Here is a 23,953-nt window from a genome sequence, read left to right on the forward strand (position 1 = left end):
TATGAGATATTAGATAACTCTACTTTTTGATTTTGGATAGACTGTGCTACTGTTTTTTCGTTTTTTTAGATAGATAGATATGAGAGATAGGTATCAGCTACATAAGTAGATAGATGGATATATATTAGATAGATATTTGAGATAGATATGAGATAGATAGATAAACAGATATATCATATGATATGAGATATTAGATAGATATTTGAGCTAGATAGATATGAGATAGATATGAGATTTGTTATAATATGATATGAGATATTAGATAGATGGATATGGTCTCATTGGTCACCAGTACCAGACAGATATGGTCTCATTGGTCACCTGGAACAGGTGACAGGAAGCAGGTTCCGTCCCTCCTTCTTGCTGATTGTAGTTTTTTTGAGAGCTGAAAACCATGGTTACTATGGTCCAAAAAAGGTACTAAATGGGGACTAAAAGGCAAAATACTTTGAGGAATGATTGCCAGGGACACAATTCCCTGGAGCAGAATTATTTTTTTTGTTTTTTTCTGCTCAGAATGATGGTTACACTTTAAAGAGCCCACAAAAAAAAGGTGCAAATTTTTTTTTGTCAATTTCACCACATTTGGAATTTTTTTCCCCGCCTCCCAGTATTTAGCATGGAATATTAAATACCGTCACTAGAAAATACAATTTGTTATGCAGCAAACAAGCCCAAACACAGCTCTGTACATGGAAAAATAAAAAAGTTATGGATTTTTGAAGGTTGGGAGCTAAAAACGAAAAAGGGACGAATGCATAAGGGGTTAATCTTCTATGAACCCTGATACAGGATCAGGCCTTAAAATAGTTTTTTATGGTCTCCTTTTCCTAAAAATTATGTTATAAAAATATGCTAATATGCTGCAAGTTCTCAAGTAATTGTCTGTGCAGCCAGGGGCTCTGGTGATGCCTCCTGGAGCACCTGCAGCTCATTAGCAGATTTTTTTAAACAATTTGCCCCTCCTTCAGGTCATAGCATGCAGCAAAATCATACTTATCTTTACAAAGTTTTTACAGGGCAAACACCCCAAGGTGCTTTCCTAATGCACGTTATATAAAAATATATAAAATATATCTGTTCCTATTTACATACAGTTATACTTATGAGCTAACCTAAAGAAAATAACCCCGGGACTGCCTGCACACTGTGGTTGTACCTAAAAGAATTACCAAACCTTTTTCACCTACATTCAATGCAGACACTGGGGCACATTTACTTACCCTGTCCCCGGGTTCACCGAAAGTGCAGTGTGCCGCGATTCACTAAGATTGTGCGCCCGATATCCTGCATGTGTCGTTTCCCCACTCAGGTCCAACGGAGTTCACCATCTTTATAGTGATACATCTTCTAAGTGCTAGAGCGTGCAACACAATCTTGCAATCAGTCCTAATCAGTTGGATTGTCCGACGGCATGACCCCAATTTGTGTTGCATGGAACCCAGTGCAGCTGCGCCAAAAAAGAGTCTTAAATACGCTACTTAAATACCTGTGCAAGCCGTTTTTCAATTAAAAAAAGGTGCACTGTCCGAAAAAAGTGTGGCGCAAAGCCATAGTAAATGTGCCCCATTATATTTTAGACAGATTACTGCTCTCAAATCTTTGTTGACTCCTTCATGTATGACCTTACATAGCTGCAGTATTGGGATGTAAGAACATCCATTGAATCGCTATGTCAGTATACACTTTAGTGGGCATTCTGCTAAAGCAGTGGTGGCGAACCTTTGGCATGGGTGCCAGAGGTGGCACTCAGAGCACTCTCTGTGGGCACCCAGGCCATCACCCTAGACAGGACTCAAAACCTCCTCCTGCAGTCCCTGGCCACCCAGGACATGCTGTGATCAGGGCTATTTTGAAGCTAGACATCCTAAAGCAGCCTGGGACTACAGGAGAAGCAAAGAGGTGCAGACAAGGCTGCATTATTATTGTAGCTCCTGCTCTGGGCCCCGCAATTCATCCTATTCCAGGGCACCCTGGAAAGACGCTACAATGATCATCTGAATTTCTCCTCTTTCTTGCAACTGTTTTGGTGTCATCAGGACGCTGATACAATTAAAAGCCTTCACAAAACAGGTAGCAACATGTTACCATTTAAATTGCTATGTAGGCACTTTGCATTTAAATAAGTAGGTTTGGTTCTAGTTTGGGCACTTGATCTCTAAAAGGTTCGCCATCACTGTGCTAAGGTATAATAAACTTGTTGCAAAGTTCTTCTGTGAAACAGATGACTAGAATTAGTTTACTGAAACCAAGTGATCCATCAAGTAGGATTTAATGCAGTCTTGCGTATGAATACAATGTGCTTTGAAAGTGTTTAAAGCTCAAATCTCTAATGTAAAGCGGCTTTGATGCCAAACCTGCCACTGTATTAAACTAGTGGCAGAATAATTACCTGGAAACTTGATGCCCACAGTATCAGCTGGCATGCCATACAATTATATCTCACTTGTAGATAAACGAGCGGCGCTATCTGCCTTACCTCTGATGCCATTTACAATGATAAATACACACATCCTCACAAAATAGCACAACGCTACAATTATGTCGGAGCTGCTAACGCTTTCTGCCATCCTCCGTTGACATACAGGGATGCAACGCTACAGAAAGAAGTAAATTGCACAAGACAACATCAGTCATAAAAGAAAGTAGCAACATTATAATAATGTGTACATGAAAAGCTTATAATGTTAATTCGTTAGATCAAAAAGCAATTTGGCTCTGGCATTGTGGATGCTCAGGGCTACTTACATTTACATAAGCTGATAAACAAAAACCTGACAAAAAATGTAATTATCCCAAATCCTAGCTCTGCCTGTCACTCACTCATGCTGCTTACTATTCATCTGTTCCAGAACATTACAGCTAAGGCCACTGTTTACCAAGCCGCCCTATGAAGTATGAAGGTTTTTTTTTAAATAAATATTTATTTATTCATTACAATTAAGGAGCCCAAAAATGCCATCAAGTGATCTGTGTACAGAAAAGTGGGTGTCCTGATAAATCCTTTAAAAGGAAGCCCCACAATTCCTCAGGTACATTAGGCAAAACATAACAGTTTTCCTAATTTGTTTTGGCAGCTCCAATGTCTAGATCGAGCAGTTACGATACTTTTATTTATACTTTTAATTTTTGTAGAAAAGGTCAATAGGAGCAAATCATAGGGTTAAAGCAGGTCAGAGCTACACACGGATCACATGCAGAAAAAGTTCCATTAGAAGATTTCAAAATGCGTTCAATTGCAAGACAAAAAGCCTGCATACAAATAGTGGCCATACAGTGCAGGTGACTGTGCTGAATATTCTAGACCAGTGATGGTGAACCTTTTATAGACAGAGTGCCCAAACTACACCCAAAAAACAACTGTTTACCGTGAAGTGCCAGCATGGCATTTTAAGCAGTAAATTATTGCTACTTGTTCTTCCACATCTTTCAATTGTTTCGGCCCCCTGAGGCCACCAATACAGTTGACAGAAGCGGGCATATTCAAACTATCATTGTAGCTTCTCTCCAGGGTCTATCTATGCAGGAAGAATGGTGGGTCTAGCAGGATGTCCTACAAAGATAATGCAGTTTTGTCAATACTTTCTTACCAAACATCCAAGTGTTTCGCACTGAGAGCAGCATCTCTTGAGTTGCCTGGGAATGCAGGAAGATTCAGTGTTTGGTGAACTGTGTCCTTGGACAAAGGCCTGAGTGCCCACAGAAAGGGCTCTGAGTGCCACCTCTGGCACCCGTGCCATAGGTTCGCCACCACTGTTCTAGACTCAGCATGTGGACGTGATATGGGTTCAATGGCCAATTGTAGTGTGTCAAATGCACATGTCATGTCAGTAACACAATTCCAGGAGTAAACACTGTCGCAGATGGGGGAACCTAAGGGGCCATATCAGCCCAGATCCCCCAACACAGGTGATACAAAATGGAATCAAAATGGGAACGTGTGGTAACGGAATCAAAGAGCACTGGGGCAGCCCCCGAACAATTGCATATGCATTTGTATGCAAACGCATGCGATAGCCAATAATCACCTGGTGTTTTGCATTTATAAAATGCAAGACACCCGGCATTGATTGCCGACTGCGTGTTTTGGAATGTATGCAAACGTATATGTGCTCGTCCGCGGTCCACCCCAATGCGTTTTGATTCTGTTACAAAACGGGAACATGTGGCACCAGCCTTAAATAGATCAGGATGAAATAGCATTGGCTGTGATTGGCGTCATATAGCGATGGAGGTAAATTGTGCAGTAAACAGCAGATAGACACAACATGTAGATGAAACATCCATGAAGACAAATTCTAGTGTCTTGTCTTAGTGGTCACACATGCTCAGTAGCTCAATCACACTACCTGGATTCTTTTACACACATAAAGTGGAGAGACATTTACTAGTGTAGACTGCACATAAATGTATGTGAAAACTGGTTGCACATGGATTTAAAAAATGTTTGGACCAGTATTGTTTTGCAGCTGCATTTTGCACAACACAATCCCATGTACAGAAAGGGGCGTTCCAGTGCATACTCACACCTACCATCAACAGAAATGTGGCGCACGCCACTTGAACGGAGTGCACCAGAAAAAAATCTGGTACACACAGTTCCTGTACATCGGGCGACGTGCAACATTGAATGTAGTGCAGTTTGCCTTACTATTAGTAAATGTGAGCCATTATCTTTTATTGTTACAGATAGGAATTTTTGTGATTTCCATGAGCCACAGATATATTTTTCAACAAAAGAATCAACCAACGGAACCGTAATCCCTTTATTCAGAACTAATTGGCATGTATCTTTATCACAACCTAGTCAATAGCCATCTATACAGAGGATCCTTGTCAGGGAACTCACATTACGAGAACTCACATTAGTTAGTCCCCATCTACTTGGATATTGGTTGGATATTGAGAAAATTTTGGAAAACCTACTGTGACTAGAGCGCCCCGGCCCTCCTAAGCATTTGTCCTTTACAACCGTGTACTAAGGACAGACACTGAAAAATAACTACTCTACTTCAGATGTCTACTAAGCATGAAGTGTGTGAAGTAAGAGGTCTGTCAGTACATTGCTTTTACAGAAAGTGATTACAATAGATTTTCCAATCCATTCTTACTTCTAAAGAGTAAGAGGTGAGAATCCTGACGAAAGTTATTTGAAGCTCTGGAATGAAAGTAGAAGAAAGAGTTCAACATAATATCAGCTCTGTGGGAAGAGAAGAGATTAAATCTGCCGCAGAATATCGAGACCCAACAGGCTGTTCCCACCACAGTAATTCAATACACTACACACATTGGGATAACAAACGGGCTGCGTCAAAGTCATAAAGTGGAACAGGTACAGCTGCGTTATATGTCCTCTGCTGCTCAGACAAATGCTATAAAATGAACCCTATAGTGAGCGGAGCATTAGGCACAGGTAATACAAAGGATACTTGTCGCTAGTAATAGATAAGCAAGTGCATAGACTGAGCCAAACAGCTGAAGACCTCAATTCTATTCATTTTGAAAAGGAAACAAAGAACAATTTTTTCTTAAGAGGATATGAATACTTTGTAAAGCCAAGAAAACGACATTCAGATATGGAAAAAAGAGCATGTTTGTTCTTAAGAATAATCAGTTTATCCTTGTGGTATTTGTCTGGGGAAGGAATGTAATAAGAAAGGATTACCCACTGTGTCCTCTCTGTAATACTAATGAGAAGATGTAACATCTACATTTACAATGTATCCCTGTTGTTGGTCCAGAAACTCTTTTTTATCCTCTTCCTATTTCTTAAAAGCTTTTTGAAAGATTTTTGTGAAGTGTCTCTCTCACAATGGGGTCTGGCCACGGATGTCCCACCAATGTCAAGATCCACCAGCTGCCTTTGTGGCAAGTTCTTCACTGAGATAATAATAATTCTTTATCTATATAGCACACACAGAGCTACATCAAGTTTGCCAAATTGGTCCCTGTCCCCATGGGGCTCACAATCTAATCAATCTACTAGTATGTTATGGAGTGTGGGAGGAAACCGGAGGACCCGGAGAAACCCACACAAACACGGAGAGAACATATAAACTCTTTGCAGATGTTGACCTAGATCGGACTTGAACCCAGGACACCAACACTTCAATGCTTACTACTGAGAAAGTTACAAATAGCTTCAAATTGAAGAGAAGTCCAACTGCAGTCAAAATTGGATGTAACTAGTGTTGTGAGCGATGGATAAGATCCAAAGAGTTTAATTTACAAAAAAGTTGAAACTTACAAAAAAGTTGAACGGGCTGTCAACTCTCCATATAGAGATGGGCTTTGCTGCATACTGCAGCAAAGACCCATCGCTACCACCCGCGGTCTGTGCTTGCACCAACCCGGGTGTAAGCCTCTTGTATGCCGCTGGCAAAGACACCGGCAGCACTTAAAACACGGCGGCGCATGATTTTCTTTATATTAAAGGGGTTTTCCCACGAAAGAAAATTCTCATATCTCACTTTAACCCCTCACTTTTCAATTTTACTTAATTTTATTTCTGTTTTAGCTCATATTACTCTCTTTGCTGGTCATTAAAAAATTCTAGGGTGTGGGTGGGGACTCTCTAAGCAGACACATTAGGGGTCATTTACTAAGGGCCCGATTCGCGGTTTCCCGACGTGTTACCCGAATATTTCCGATTTGCGCCGATTTTCCCTGTATTGCCCCGGGATTTTGGCACGCGCGATCGGATTGTGGCGCATCGGCGGCAGCATGCACGCGACGGAAAGGGGGCGTGGGCGAGCGAAAACCCGACGGATTCGGAAAAAACGCCGCATTTAAAACAATAAAAGTGTCGCTTGGGACGCGCTTACCTTCACTTGGTCCGGCCCGGTGAACTTGAGTGCGTTCAGATGCTTTTCAGCGCAGCAGCGCCATCTGGTGGACGTCGGAGGAACTACCTTGATGAATCCCGTCCGGACCCGAATCCACCGCAGAGAATGCGCCGCTGGATTGCGAACGGACCGGGTAAGTAAATCTGCCCCATTGTGGCACATTTACTTACCCGGTCTTGCGTGTTACCCGATCCGGAGTGTCCAACGAGAATGCACTGTGCCGCGATTCACTTACATTGTGCGCCCGATATCCTGCATGTATCGCTCCCCGCTCAGGTCCGCCAGAGTTCACCATCTTCTTCCCAGTGCATGTAAGTGCTTGGCCTGCGACACAATTTTAAAGTAAAATCCTGCGCTCTGTCCGAATCAGTCGGATCGTCCGATGGTACGACCCCTGACTTCTGTCGCTTGAAAGCCGGTGCCAATGCGCCAAAATCCGATCGCATGCGACACAATTCCCTTCTAAATCCATGTCCCAACGGCGGAAAACCCAACAGAAATGTGGCCGCAGGACCCTTAGTAAATAAGACACATTATGATCCATCTAGTTCTGTGGAGTGACAATGTGGTTAGAGCATCAGGCTACATGTTTATATACACTTTTATTTGGCTTCTGAATGTTGTACTAGTATCTGACACACAGAAAGAGAGATGAGACAGATCAGAGATGATGAGATGCATGATGCCTATTACACACGGTCAGCTGTACTACATATGTGTTTTGTGCCCGCATCCCCCTTCGCCCGGATATCTTATCTGCCTGTAGCTTGCAGCTTCTCTGCTCCCAATGTGTTTGCTGGCAGCAAGCGAGTGTCTGTGAGCTCCGTCCTGGACTGCAGGGGGGCAGGTCTTAAGACACAGAGCAGAGAGACAGAAATCTCAGCTCCACGGCCGCCACACAGAAATCCAAGATGGTGGCCTAACCCTAAAGTCAGAAGTTACATGGTCATGTCTACAGGCAACTATAATTATGTACACCAGGAGTGATAGAGACAGGTTGGACATATAGCTGTGAAATGCTGCATTTTTGTTAATAACAGTGAATTAGAGAATGTGTTATTTTGTTATCCTGAGTACATACAAGAAACTTGTCTTTGTGGGAATACCACTTTAAACCTCTAGGAACAGCATGAAAAAAAAGAATGCAAACTTACCTTAACTTACCTGTGATTCTTACAATCAGTCCCCCGATCGATTCATACATGTATACATACCTTATACTTGCATTATGGTTTGCAACACAGAGCACAGTGCCAGACTTGTCATTGGTTGGTTTGGTTGCAATCACAGGACCTTTGGGATGCATTTAATAACTTTGTTTTAAGGGGTTTAAAAATTATTTTATAAAGAGAACAACCATAGCTTTAAATACTAAATTAAAGAGGTTGGTTATTTGTAGAGGTAAAGTTATTCGATAGACTTTTCCAATGTAAAAAGACTAATTACATTACCACTCATAGGAATACTTATACGCTGCGGGACAACTTTTACAAATCATTACTCTCAGTGGTTGTAGTCATTCTACCAGTGGAATTTGATTAAAGGGATCACAAGAGAAAAGAATAGGGTGTAAGAGGGACTACAGTTTCGCTTACACCACTCTTAAGGACTGCTACTTGACCAGTGGAAATTATGATAATTTAAAGTAACCGTTTTGAGGCTGATTAGGTAATTTGACGTCGTTAATGCATTCAGGGGTGTACCAAGCCTGTCTGCTGCCTGAGGCGAGCCATAGAGAGACGCCCCCCCCCCCGCCCCGCCATTTATCAGGACCAGATCCATCATATTGGTTTGGTGTGAAAATACATACAGAGTACCGCCATGTAGTACACGATAGATACAGTGTACCGCCATGTAGTATAAAATTCATAGAGTACCGTCATGTAGTAGAAAACATATACAGCCAGGGCCCCCATTGAATGTAGTCCAGACAGGGAAGAGTAATATACCCCCCACGCCAGCAATGACTGTATACAGCTCCCCCCAAAAGAAAGCAATTACTGTATATATATATATATATATATATATATATATATATATATATATATATCACACACACATCACAAATTACACACACATATACATAAACCTATTTCATGTTATACCTGTATATACAGTATACACGCATTACACCTATATCTACACCCTTTACATGGTATACCTGCATATACACATACATGGCACCTATATATACACACACCTATTACATGTTATACCACTATATACACACATATATAATACATTACACCTATATATACAGCTATTACAAGTCATACTTCTATATACACACGCATTACACCTATATATATACAGCTATTACATGTCATACACATTACACCTATATATACAGCTATTACATGTCATACACATTACACCTATATATACAGCTATTACATGTTAAACCTCTATATACACAAGCATTACATAAATATTATATATATATATATATATATACATACACACACAGCTATTACATGTCATACCTCTATATATACATGCATTACATCTATATATATACAGCTATTACATGTCATACCTCTCTATATACATGCATTACATCTATATATATACAGCTATTACATGTCATACCTCTACATACATACGGATTACACCTATATATACAGCTATTACATGTCATACACATTACACCTATATATACAGCTATTACATGTTAAATCTCTATATACACAAGCATTACATATATATATATATACACACACACAGCTATTACATGTCATACCTCTATATATACATGCATTACATCTATATATATACAGCTATTACATGTCATACCTCTACATACATACGGATTACACCTATATATACAGCTATTACATGTCATACACATTACACCTATATATACAGCTATTACATGTCATACCTGTTACATGTTTACATGTTATACCTCTAAATACACACACATGACATGTTTTACACACATATACACATGACAAAACACATATAAACAGAGAACACACACACATATACATTACACTTACCTGGTATACAGCAGCAGGTCCAGGTCAGGCAGTGGAGGCCTATGGAGCTGTCTCCTCTGTGCAGTAGGCCCGGGCTGGTGGGCGGGGCTTCTCCTGTCAGCTCTGCCGGGGCCTGCACCTCCAGGGAGACCAGCCACAGGTTTGAATGTGGCGCTCCCACTCCCCCTGGCTCCTCCCCCTCGCTCCTCCAGGCTGCCTCTGTGCTAGTGACACAGGAAGCGCTAGTAAGCGCTTCCTATGTCACAGCAGCGCCGCACAGGAAGTCCTGCGCGGTGCTGTCAGCAATGGTACTTGCATCTGAATGATGCAAGTACTTTTGTAAGTAGTAGCGGCGCAGCCTGGCAGCGTGCAAAATGCCGCCTCTCCACCAGCAGGAGGCGCACCGCCCTGAGGTGAAAGTCTCAACTCGCCTCATGGCTGGTGCGCCCCTGAATGCATTTGATGCATTAACCACCTACACAACAGTAAAATTCTGTGTTCTTTGAAGCAATGGTACCACGAGCTGTATTTTATACCGCATCAGTCTTTATGACTTTATTTCTGATATTACACAGCTTTTTGGATAGATGTAGAATAATTTCTGTTATTTTACGAGAACTTATTTTGTTTACTCATTTCCAATGCACACAGTGCCACGCAGAGGCATTAAACGCTGGCACCAGCCAGGCTGGCACTGAATGAATACTACCCTTCTTGGGGAGAGGCCCAAAGCTCTGGACCTCTATGAACTCACCAGCTGTATCAGTAAATGGTTCTCTTTTTATGATTGGGAAAACTTTAGTTACTGCCAGTGTATTTTCTTTTATAGTTCTCTAACTTTACTTCACCAGGAATGTCATTGACATCGCTCAGGTTCTAATAGGCAAATGCTCTTAATTAGAACTTATAATAACCTGACTGTGATAAATAATATTATAAAGAGAATAAATGCATATGGAAAGAGACAGTGCAGCATTAAAAAAAATCATTATAGCACGTGGAAAAGAACATCCAAGTACAAAGAGAAATATCCAGATCTTCAAGACTTCTATAAAGGAGAACGAAGACTCATAAATGTCAAAAGACTGATGCAAAATATCCAGAAATTATGTCAAACAGGAATACCTTGTTCTGTGTGTCATAATTCATATTTGTAAACTGTCAACTAAATCCATTTTGTTCCAGTGCTAATGTACCCTTGCTAATATTTGGCGCATGCACTGGCTTTTCTAAGAAGGGAGGTCTTGTTCTGAAAAATAGTTTCTGAAATTCATAAGGAATTCATAATGTAATTTGTACGCACATTCCTGTTTTTGCAAAATTGGTTAGTTAAAGGGGTTTGCCCACAAAACAGGATAGGGCCTAACTTGCTAATTGGTGGGCGTCTCAGTGATGGGACCACCACAGATCACCAGAATAAGGGGTTCAATGTATCTCAGTCGGAACCCTCGTTGCTCCCTGAGATAAGTGGAGCAGCAGGACGCACATGTCCGGGCTACCCTGTTCGCCTCTATGGAGCTGACGGAGATTGCCGGGTACAGCGTTTGGCAATCTCTGTCAGCTCCATAGAGATGAATGGGGCAGCCCAGAAATGCACATCCTGCTACTTCACTAATCTCAGGGAGCAACATGGGGTCCGACTGGGGTACATCAAACCCTTTTCTCGTGATCTATGGGGGTCTTTCCACTGAGACCCCCACGATCAGCAAGTTCCTAACTTTTTTCGTGGGAAAACCCCTTTAAAGAGAATCAGCCATGAATGTATGGTGATATAACATCATGGAGGCAAATTCAGAGAACAAGTAAGGCAAATCCTAAAAGGACTACTAGGAGAGTGAATGAGAGTCCTTATTACCCTACACACACAGTGATTGATAGCAAAAGTCTCGATTACCCCACCCACATAGAATTATTGACACTGAGGGTTGTGATAACCCTACCCAGACAGTGATTGACAGTGTGGCTCCCAATTATCCCACCCATAAACAGTGATTGACAGTGTGGGTCCCATATACCCCACCAATGAACAGGAACTGACAGGGTCCTGATTACCCCCCACACACCCAGTGATGACAATGAGATTCTTCATTAAACCCCTCACAAATATTGACTTGACAATGAGGATGCTGATTACCCCGCCCACTCAAAGTGATTGACTGTGAGTGTCCTGATTACCCCGCCCACACACAGTGATTGACTGTGAGTGTCCTGATTAGCCCGCCCACACACAGTGATTGACCTTGAGTGTCCTGATTACCCCGTCCCCACAAAGTGGATGACAGTAAGAGTCCTGATTACTTGTTTCAGTACCTAACATTGTTAACATGTGGTGGGGGTGGGCTCCACCCACAGTAAATTTATTGTAAACATGTAAACATGCACCCAGACAGCTGGGACCACTAAAACCATGTCCAACAGTTGCCTTGTCAGTGGCAGATGGCTGAACCAAGGTGCATTCCAGTGACTACAGGGGGATAGGAGAGTCATCTCAGGTGTGTGTGCTCCATTAGCCGACCATAAAGCAGCTACCAAAATCTCACTCTGCTGTCAGTGTACCCACCTCAGTGATCACTCAGCAATACCCGGGGAAAGAGAATGTTTTGTTATTAGAGCTACAAATAACAAATATCACAAAATTATAGATATTTCTATTAGAGGCACACAACCTGAGTTTCTTTTATGAATTTTGACACAACAAGCTCCCAAGGTTGGGGATCACTGAACTCGTCCTTCATTTGGAGAAGAATTAAAAAATATAATTGGATTGTGGAAGAAACCACGGCATATAAGCTCTCATCACAGATAAGTCTTTAGTAGGCCCAGTTCACATCTCCATCAGTGCTTCCCCATCCTCCAATTCCAATGTTTACTTCAGGGGAAATAACTCTGCAGCGGCATCATTTTCCCTGTACAATTAATGGGAACATGAAGGAAGAGTGTCTTCAGTAAGTGTATCCATTGGTGGAACAGAAAGTGAATGGAAAATCTTCCATCACCTTCCGTTAATGTGGAGATTTATCAGAATTGTCCAAAATTAAAACTGTTCTTGTTTCTCAAGGCTTTCATTTTATAAATTATTGTGGGAAAATGAAAGCTGAGCTCTGATTGGTTGCCATGATCAACTAGAACAGTTTTGCTCTCAGAGGCTTCTGAACAGATAATGATGCGCTGGTGTGAACTAAACCTTATTCTGCTAAGGTACTGGTGTACACATTGGAATGCCACATAAACACAAGGTGACCAAACCAACTTCATACAGACCTGGGCCCCTGGCCTCCATTGAATACACATTAACCACAAAGTCAATGCACTAAACATGTGTTCTGTTGCGCCATATTTGTTACCGTGTTAAAGGATAAAGCTGCACCAAAAAAAGTTGGTGAACTCTACCGAAGCAGTGCAGGGTGCACCAGATTCATAAAGAACGTGCGCCACAATTCCCGAATCTGGCGCCCCCTGCACACTACACAGGCAAACTGCACCTAGTGCATTTTGCACGGTCTTTGGTAAATGTGGACCAACATAGTTAATCCTTCTACATCTTTCATCTTCTGTAGATTTGTCCTTTCAACTGCTGATTGAAAGATTTGGATAGTAAAATAAAATACAAAAAGTCCACAGTACTCACTATGTGAGGACAATAGCTACGGCATCGTTGAGCACGCTCTCTCCAAAGAGCAGAGTGTACAGATCGGTATCCACATGGAGTTCATGGAAAATTGCCAACACCGTTACTGAAAAAGAAAAAACAAGCAGAGCAATTATTTTAATAATTACACCATCAAGGAGAAATACAGCAATGGAAATATATCATAGCTGGATCCTGCCAGTAACCTTCCCACGATGACAAGCCAAGACCTTGATGTATTCACATTCATGTACGAATATTCAATAAATCTGTCAAAAGGAGAGTAAAACAGCTTGAAACAAATGTAGGTATGTGCAGAGTTCCTGACATCCTCTGCTCACTTGTCCTTCAATTTTTTAGCAATTTTACAATCCAGAATAAATTCCCCTTAGGTTAAGGTTCACAAAGCCATGTTCCTAAGGTTTAATGGCACCAACTTCATCAGTCGTTAATCACAGCGCCGTCCCCATCGACACCGACCAGGGCTGAGTTATCCTGGATATCTGTTTCCATAATAGCACCATCATGTGCAATGGCCCATGATGCTAACGAGATGTTAATGAGGCAAGAAAAGGACACTTGACTGTGCGTTTTGCTATGCTCTATAAATGTTAATGTCAGGAATTATGCATAGGTTACACATTAAGCCTGAAATTTTTTAGCCCCTCTCAAGTTAATTTAAATGACAAATAAAATGGAGATACATAAAGCATATGTGTTTGTAGGAACAAATAGCTAATTACAGGTACTTTTACAAAAATAGAATAAACTTCTATAGGTCACAGTAAGATGACCTAAAAAGCCTGTTATGAAATTACTCATGGAGCTGAACAAATCCCAGAGCTACCAGAATACGATTCACATTTCAACATTCTGAATACCCGGTTTAATAAATTTAAAAGCTATTAAGATGTAATACAATACATCTTATTCTCAGGTCAGGATATCATATAGAAGTAGTAATAAAGGACTACTTTATCAGTTATTTACCCACCTACACTTGTCTAGTCGGCGGAAAGTTGAGGGACCCTATACACATTACATGGTAAACAAATTAAAGCAAATAATTAATATTGTTTGTGTGATGAAAAGTTATACAATGCCCCAATATACTTTCTGTATCAATCCCTAATTGTTCTTTAGATCTCTGCTTGCTGTCATTCAACAAGAAGCTTCAATTAAACTTCCTGTCTCCATGGTCATGTGATGTGACATGTCACTTTCTTACACAAACAATATCAATTATTTGTTGAAAACTTCTTCAACCTTAAAAAAAAGTTAAGAAAGTATCAATTAAATTTGCCTTCCTGAACTAAATTGATTATTTTGTGTCAAACACCAATTGAATGACATAGACTACTTTCCATTTCTCTAATAAAAGAGGTTTTGCAGCAGCTGCAGTAAGTATTTGACTTTTCTCTGATTATGCTGTTGAAAAGAATTCTTCAGACAATAGTGGATGCTCATTTTACACGATAAAAAGAGGCCCTACTGCAGCTGAGTGTCCTAAAGGTGGTGATCCACCCTTCTTTTAGCTTCTTATTTCCAAGTTAAAAAAAAAATCAAAATTATGCAAATGAGGGGCGCTGGGCTCTATGGGTCTTAATGGAGCGTGGAGCCCCACAGGTTCATTTGCATAATTTTAAATCATTTTATTCTTAAAACAAAGGCATAGTAAAAAGTTTATCATGCCAGAGGAGGACACACCAGCTAGTCAGTGTGCTTGGTTTACAATCCTTCATCCAGGTGGTAGATGTCCTTTAAGCAACCAACTGCTTTATCGCTCCACTTCATTATAGCACATTTATTAGCCTGGAAGCCAGACACATCCAGTCTGAATTTGGAATGAATGGAAAATAGAATTTTAGTACTTATCATACGTGTCCTATTCACCTATGGCTTTGGCTCAAAAACTGCATTAATGACTGTAGCTAAAACTGACGGAAAACATCCAACTGAGAGGTGAAAGAAAGGAAAAGGTTCAGTTTTATTGCTGCACTTTCTGAGCCAAATGCGTCTAGAGATGAGTAAATATTAAATGTATCTCTTCATGTCTCTCGTATTGCATGTAATTTCTTTTATTTTTGTTTGATTTTTAGTCTAATATTTATATATAATATTTATATATAACAATATTAGATAACCTTACGTTATCTACAATGTGGTGCACAGCAGAGTAAGGGGAGTCATAAGGATTTGTTTTATTTAAATCTGGTTAAAGGGGTTCTCCACTTTCGGCAAATAATTGATTTTGTTTGTGAAAAGTTCTACAATTTCCAATATACTCACTATATCAATTCCTCATGCTTTTCAAGATCACTGCTTGCTGTCCTTCATAGTTGACTTCCTGTGGATATAAACAGGTCCCTGGTCATGTGATGTCACACAGGTGCACAGCTCCTTATACCACACAGCTCTGATTACTCTGTAATACTAACAAGTAGTGCACCAGTGTGACAGCACATGACCAGGGACAATGAAGCTTCCTAAAGAAGGACAGCAAGCAGAATTGAAACAGGAATCGAATTGGAAAATTTTATAACTTTTTATTACACAACAAAAGTAACCATTTGCTGAAAGGAGACAACCCTTTAATCTATCCAGTTTTACACTACAGACTCCCTTTCCTGTTTATATTCAGTCTGTGTAGCATATGATAACAAACAAAACGGCTCTAAAAATTATTAAAAAAAAACATTAAATGGATTAACATAGGGAAATATAAATGCTATAAAAATGTTATTAAAGAACAAAGAAAATCCAAAATATAGAGCACCCTAGAATGAGTTCATGTAATTTAGTATCTAGTTGGGAGGACTGGTGCCTGTGATTTTACAATGACATATTGGTAGGGGTAAGAATCACATAAAGTCATCACATACAAGAAATCAAACAAAGGCCTATTGCAGAGATGAAAAAGAGTCTCAGGCCACCTCACTATCTGATGGATACATGGGCCAAGCCTCAAAGCCCAATTTACATTGCAGCAATAAAAGCTGAACATCTGTTTCATGGAATATTTCCCAACAACATTTGCCATTTGCAATTAATGACAGTTCCCCTGTATTAGTGTATGGAGTGTTTCCAGGATGTTAGACGTCTTCTCAGACAAAGCATGGCACAAATGGACCGTTATCAGACTGAAATAACAGTAAAAAATAACACGTTAAAAAATATAAAACAAAATTTAAAAATATAAAAATTCAAATCACACTCTTTCCATGGAACACATCGGAGCTCATTTACTAAGGGTCGCTGATCGCACTTTTGTCAGACTGTTCGTCTTTTTCAGGGATTGCACAGCTTGGACAGGTATTTTAAAGGAAACCTTCCAGTTTCTGAGCGTGGACAGTGCGATGAATCTACTTGGTATCTAAAAATTACTAAAGCGTTTAAATGCTTTACATCTGTTTAAAAACATAACGAAAATAAGCGCCGGCACCAGCTCAAGCTGTTTGTTAAGGTTGTGGATGAGTGTATATCTTCCCTAGTTCCCTCAGCCAGGGAAGATAACAGAAATCCAGAAGGACTACATGATACTGATAGGGATTTTTATGCAGGGCCCCAACAGCCCTCTTGACTTTTGTAAGGTGAGTCCTAATTAACCCTTTCATGATTGAACATAAAAACTAAGACACGTCAATCTCTTAATGTATGTCCAGATCTTCTTCCGTTTAATATCTCAAAATGCATAATATCACAGACAGAAGAGTAGGTGTGAATAGTATACTGTAAAACTATTGGACATCAGCACATTCTGGGAAAAAAACAATTAATTAATTGTGCTCAGTTCTCAGAGACCTTGTACACAGATATTGTTTATACTAATTTCCTGAGAAGTTGATAAGTGGGCTCCAAAATCCTAATATCATGCAGCATCGAGGACAGACTGGCTTCTCATTAAATGTCAAAGGGTATTAGCTGACAGGCCAGCAAACAGGTTACATAAAATTAAGTTTGAATCATGACATTAACCTGACAATGGTCAGGGAACATGGCCGCTGTATCTAAGATGGCGGACAATAGTCAAGATGGCGTCCGAAACCAGTGTGACCTTCTTAACAATACTTTAGCAGAACCTGCCAAGGCTCTTTTCTTTAAAGTTACATGGGCTGGATTTCTTGGACTGGAGGACAGGCTGGTAGTGGGAATCTTCCAGTCCACACCCCTAGTGAGGCTTGCTGACATCAGTGGGGAATAAATGCATTGCACAGAATGTCAGTCCAGGGGAAGTGAAGCCTAGGAACAGGTCACCTGCTTGAAACCTGTGCCCTCATAACATCAAGCCCTCATAACATCAAGCATGACTTTTTCACAAAACCTAATAACATGATGTGGGATAACAGCCAAAACCAGCAAGTGTATTACATAAGGAACAGAGCAGAGATCTATAGTATCATGTGAGCCAAAGGTTTCATCACTGAGAAAATAAAATATCTTTACATAGAGTACTGTATTTCACACATATCTGGGTGCTGCTTTCCAAAAGTGCATTGGACTTCTTGACTACAGATTTGGCCCAAAGTCCGGAACTGACTGTATCAATACCTCTTCTTTCCTATGCCAGCCAATATGTTAAACCAGTTAGTCGTATGCTATATGTGCTAGTTATCTCATATTGCCCAGATCCACAGCAAGATAGCATACAGCAATACACTTTCACTAAGCAGAGCATCTTTGATATATTTTTCAGTTCTGATGGTCTAGCGTTAATATTGAGAATACATCATGAATATTGCTATGGTTATCATGGCCTTTTACCTCGCAGATGCTGATTTACGTGCTTCTTATTACCACACACTTGACATGATTAATCAAGTAGGTATCTGTAAACGTCTATTTGCATTTCCCAAGAAATGATCCTCATCAGCATTGGAGATACAACAATGAATAATCCATGTCTGGGAAAAGATCTCCTATTAATGTTTTTTTGAAAGGGAAGATACTAAGTGTGTACTTGAGTAAACTCCAATTCACAAATGTTCTTACATAGCTGTCAATAGGCATTCTGTATCAAAGTTAGACAATGAGGAGAATGCTATACAGAAATAGTATATTCACAATGTACTGCAATACAATTGTATTGCAGTATATTTAATGAGTAATCAGATCCCCTTGGGTTAAAGTACCCATGGGGGTATTCTCTAGGTCAAGAACGGGGTTTGAGGGGATTTGTGGCAGAACAGTCCGGTTAGGGGATCGCTGTCGTTGACATATTAGCTTTTGATGTCACCTCTGGAGGAGGTTTCCTCATACATTCAGAAGTGGAAACATTTCTCTTTCTATTGAACAGAGAGATGAGATTTACCTTTTGGCTCACAAGTTGTCATGAAGTACATATTATCAAAAAACAAACTATAAATTTCTAATGAGGTGGCACAGAGTCCCATATATACTCCACAAAATCTTCCCAGAGGTGCACTGCGGCAATAAGGAAGGGACTCTTCTCCATATCTTTTGGAGCTGTCGTAGGCTTTCTCCCTATTTTGGAGCCCTGGAGGTGATTCTGGAGGTGACTGGTAAATCATTACACGATTACCCAGCCTGGGTTTTAAACCATCATCACAATATCTTCCTTGGTGCTTGTAAGAAGTCTCTTCTCCAACATCTGATAAATGCAGCCACGGCTTACATACCAGCTAACTAGCACATGACTTACCCACCTTCGCTGCACCAATGGCTGGGAATGGTTATTGAACTCTACCGGATGGAGAGTCTCTTAAATTAGGGACCTAAAAAGGCAGACAGCTGTAAAAAAAAAAAAAAACCCTGGTTCCATTAGTCCTCATATATCTCCTCTCAGCAATACTTTGAACTGACTCCTGATCCCCCATATGATTCCTAGGCTTCTGCTGCACTCTGGCCAGGAAGAGGGGAGACTGCATTTTCCTTCTGGCTGTCCCTTCCTGTTCCCATCTGTCCCTATTCCTTATGTACTAGGCTTATTTAGCCCTTAAGGAGTTTCTTTGCTTCAAGATAGTTCTCTGACGAACACCGATAGTTCCCATCTGATTCGTTTTCCTGAAGAGTGGTGCTCACAGTAGCACCTTGTTCCTATCTATGTACTACTTTCTTATTTGATGCTTTTTGTTTCATCAATTATAATTTTTTTCTGAATAAAACTTTAATATGAAAAAAGTACCCTAGGAGGACTTAAATAATAGTTTAAAAAACTAATAAACAGTAAGAAATAAAAATAAAACTAAACAAAAGATATCTAAAAATTCTATTAATCATACATAGAAGACATATAAAAATAAATAAACAAGTAAAAGCATAGACATGTTAGGTGTTCCCATGCCCCCCCCCCCCCCCCCTCCAAAAAAAAGTCTGACCTATCAAAATATAAAAACAATTATAAGTGAGCAAAAAGTTGCAAAATGATATCAATGAAACATCAGCTTTTCCAAAAAAATGACACCTTACGCAGCTACGTACACAGATGTATGAAAAAGTTATTGGCATCAGAATATGGAGAAACTAAGATTTCCTTTGTACAAAAGATTTTGATTTTTTAAAGTATTAAAAGAAAACAAACTTGGTATTTCTGTGATTGCAACGACCTAATGAATAATCGGGAGGTGTAATTGGACCATAGAGGAAAAGATGTAAAATCAAAGCCTGTAGGAAAATGGTGCAACTGTGTTTAGGGCAATTCTACCAAATTTGGATTTTTTTCCATCTCTCCTGTACGCTGAGCAAAATATAAAAGATGCCACTAGAAAGTTTTTCAACTGTAGAAAGTACACTCACCGGCCACTTTATTAGGTACACCTGTCCAACTGCTCGTTAAAACTTAATTTCTAATCAGCCAATCACATGGCGGCAACTCAGTGCATTTAGGCATGTAGACATGGTCAAGACAATCTCCTGCAGTTCAAACCGAGCATCAGTATGGGGAAGAAAGGTGATTTGAGTGCCTTTGAACGTGGCATGGTTGTTGGTGCCAGAAGGGCTGGTCTGAGTATTTCAGAAACTGCTGATCTACTGGGATTTTCACGCACAACCATCTCTAGGGTTTACAGAGAATGGTCCAAAAAAGAAAAACCATCCAGTGAGCGGCAGTTCTGTGGGCGGAAATGCCTTGTTGATGCCAGAGGTCAGAGGAGAATGGGCAGACCGGTTCGAGCTGATAGAAAGGCAACAATGACTCAAATCGCCACCCGTTACAACCAAGGTAGGCAGAAGAGCATCTCTGAATGCACAGTACGTCGAACTTTGAGGCAGATGGGCTACAGCAGCAGCAGAAGACCACACCGGATGCCACTCCTTTCAGCTAAGAACAGGAAACTGAGGCTACAATTTGCACAAGCTCATCGAAATTGGACAGTAGAATATTGGAAAAACTTTGCCTGGTCTGATGAGTCTCGATTTCTGCTGCGACATTCGGATGGTAGGGTCAGAATTTGCCGTCAACAACATGAAAGCATGGATCCATCCTGCCTTGTATCAACGGTTCAGGCTGGTGGTGGTGGTGGTGTCATGGTGTGGGGAATATTTTCTTGGCACTCTTTGGGCCCCTTGGTACCAATTGAGCATTGTTGCAATGCCACAGCCTACCTGAGTATTGTTGCTGACCATGTCCATCCCTTTATGACCACAATGTACCCAACATCTGATGGCTACTCTCAGCAGGATAATGCGCCATGTCATAAAGCTGGAATCATCTCAGACTGGTTTCTTGAACATGACAATGAGTTCACTGCACTCAAATGGGCTCCACAGTCACCAGATCTCAATCCAATAGAGCATCTTTGGGATGTTTTGAAACGGGAGATTCGCATCATGGAAGTGCAGCCGACAAATCTGCGGCAACTGTGTGATGCCATCATGTCAATCTATGCCACGAAGAATTGAGGCAGTTCTGAAGGCAAAAGGGGGTCCAATCCGTTACTAGCATGGTGTACCTAATAAAGTGGCCGGTGAGTGTATATTAGGTAGTCAGAGGAGACAATGTTCTTCTTATGCCCTGCAAAGCGTATTTGCATGTTTCCAATTGTATCTATAGGGATTTGTTTAAGCTACTACAGTGAGAACAAAGCTGTCTGCTTCTTGTTCCACTATCTGAGAACAGCTGATCCATGGAGGTGCTGGGTGTTGAAGCCACCAATCTCAACCTCTTAATTATGCATGATGTACTAGTACGTCTCACAAGGAGAGCCCTCTCCATACAAATAGAAGCAGGGTGTTTTCTGCATATTGCAGAAAACACCCACCACTCAAACCTGTGATTGGAGCTAGCACCGATGGCGGGTGTTAACCTTTTGATTCCAATAAAACGACAGCAGTGTGTGGGCAATGCCATATTGGCTTTGATCGTATCTCATTGTGACATCATCGGTGGGCGACAGTCAACTGCCATGACAGCCCGGAGGACCTGTTATTGCTGAAGATCTGCAAAAGTCTTCCAGTGCCACTCTGTTACAGAACTATAGCAAATTCTCGATATACTTCAATACTGTAATAGGCTTATTTCACATTGGATAAATCAGTATTCCAAGAAGACAGCATTTATTTATCTCTAGTAACACAGGTCATCTCTGTATGCTGATGACGTCCAAAAGAACAAAACAGATCTTTTCTCATGTGAGTGTCTAGCTAATCGATATGACGTTAAACATTCATTTACAGGAGAAGCCATATGAGTGACACTGTATGGACACTTTACTGTCAAGTAGAGATATGTGTGACTTGAGGGACAACATAAGAATGGCAGCATATTTCAGGCAAGCCTGCATTTGGGAACATGAAGCATTCATTAGGAAGTATCCATCACTTGTGCGACTGATCGATAATTGCTATCACACTTCATTAAACTTATTGTTATGATTGATATGCAGGCATTCTGAGAACATAATCAGGGATACAAATGGAAAGTCATAACGCTTTATTATCTTAGCACCATTCAGCTTACATTATATATGGACTCCTCCTGGTTGTTACAAAAGGGAATAAAATGTTTAAAGAAAAACAAAGACGATTCTGCTTATGAAAGTGTATAAGTGATCTAATGTGGGTTTTTTGTCCCTTTATTACTTTTTTGTTTAAAGCTTCTTTATTTGCACCATGCCATAAATAAAATGCATTGAAAAGGAAAATGGAAACGAACTGCTGGATGATTTAAAGGAAATTTACCATCAAAATCCATTGTGATGAACCAGGGGCACTTACTCATAGATTCAGGCACCGTGACAGTTTTAATCTTATATTTGTAATGCATGGTCTCCTGGTTTATTAGCATAATTTTAAAAGTTGATTTTAGAAGGAAGAAGGGCATTAACAGAGTCCCTCAGTGCTATAGCTTCATAGACTGTTACAATGTGTAGGAGCTTTTCCTTCCTCCCACTGTGTGAGATTAGGCAGAGGGAGGGGGAGTTTCGATGGAGCTGGGGGGAGGGTGAGACATGCACCTGTACATGTAACAGCCTGTTAAGCTAAAGCACAGAGCAGCCCTGGCAACACATCCAGGCAACACATCTGTTTTTAGAAGGAAGGAGGCCATGGGTAACCAATATACTAAGATTACCACAGTCACAGTGCCTGGATCTATGAGTTAGTTCCCCTGGTTTATCATGCCAAGCCACTCCACAGAAAACTATATATAAATTATAGGAAAGAATGGCAGAATGAAATTGAGTTAAATGGATACCATCACCCTCTTGTACACCAGTAAACTAACAGACCCCACAGGTATTATATGAAATATACTTTTTAGCATTCCCATTTATGTTAATGATCTTGTATATACTTCATATTCCTCCCAGTTATATATTAACCTGACTCCAAGGTCATACACAGATGAACTGCAAATACACACTTTTTGACTGACATAAGTCACTTTTAGGGGCTAAATGGTGAATGTCACATTGGATGTCCCTAGATTTGGCCTTAATGTACCTAAAATTATGTGTTGGAATTACATTAAACACGAGAATCTCATCTTTGGAATCACATCAGGATTGTGGTTCTGTGAAGTATAGAACCAGAGACACAGGCAGTTAACGTCATAGTCAGAAATGTAAATCTTTACCTGTAGTTCGCATTCCTACGTCTTTAACTCTTTACTGTATATCCCTAGTTCTATAACTCACTGAACCACAATCCCGAAGATGAAATCTTTAAAATGATACCATAAGCATAGGTGTAGGTGCTGCAGAGCCTAAGATATGCTGCTTCCGTCAGCCTCTAATAGTGACTCTTCTCATCTCATTTGCATCTTGTTTGAGGTCATTTTTCACAGGTAAACAAGTGAAGTTTAACACAAAACATGGAATTATAGCAAAAACATTTCATACCCTGCATGAGTCCCTTTAAATGGCCAAGCGCTAAAGACTTATAAGTAGGCGAGCTTTGGCCTGTGGCTATATAAATACTGTTCAGCCTGATTTAACGAGATTATAAAAATGCACATATTATAGTACAATAATAACTAAGTAGAGGTACTGTTACATGATCTATTAAAAACAAAATTAAAAAAAAAACTGCGCTCGGATGAGCAATTG

General features: G+C 40.4%; 1 protein-coding gene across 2 annotated transcripts in view; it reads right to left on the reverse strand.

Moving 5' to 3' along the window:
• Positions 1 to 23,953, reverse strand: part of SLC9A9 (solute carrier family 9 member A9) — a 448,763-nt gene that overhangs the window by 333,100 nt on the left and 91,710 nt on the right. For both annotated transcript variants that reach the window (XM_072143078.1, XM_072143077.1), the window contains exon 6: positions 13,452 to 13,557. In XM_072143078.1, coding sequence (XP_071999179.1) covers positions 13,452 to 13,557 — 106 coding nt within the window. The remainder of the gene's footprint in view (positions 1 to 13,451; positions 13,558 to 23,953) is intronic.

Source organism: Engystomops pustulosus, chromosome 3, assembly GCF_040894005.1.
Source record: "Engystomops pustulosus chromosome 3, aEngPut4.maternal, whole genome shotgun sequence".
NCBI lineage: Eukaryota > Metazoa > Chordata > Amphibia > Anura > Leptodactylidae > Engystomops > Engystomops pustulosus.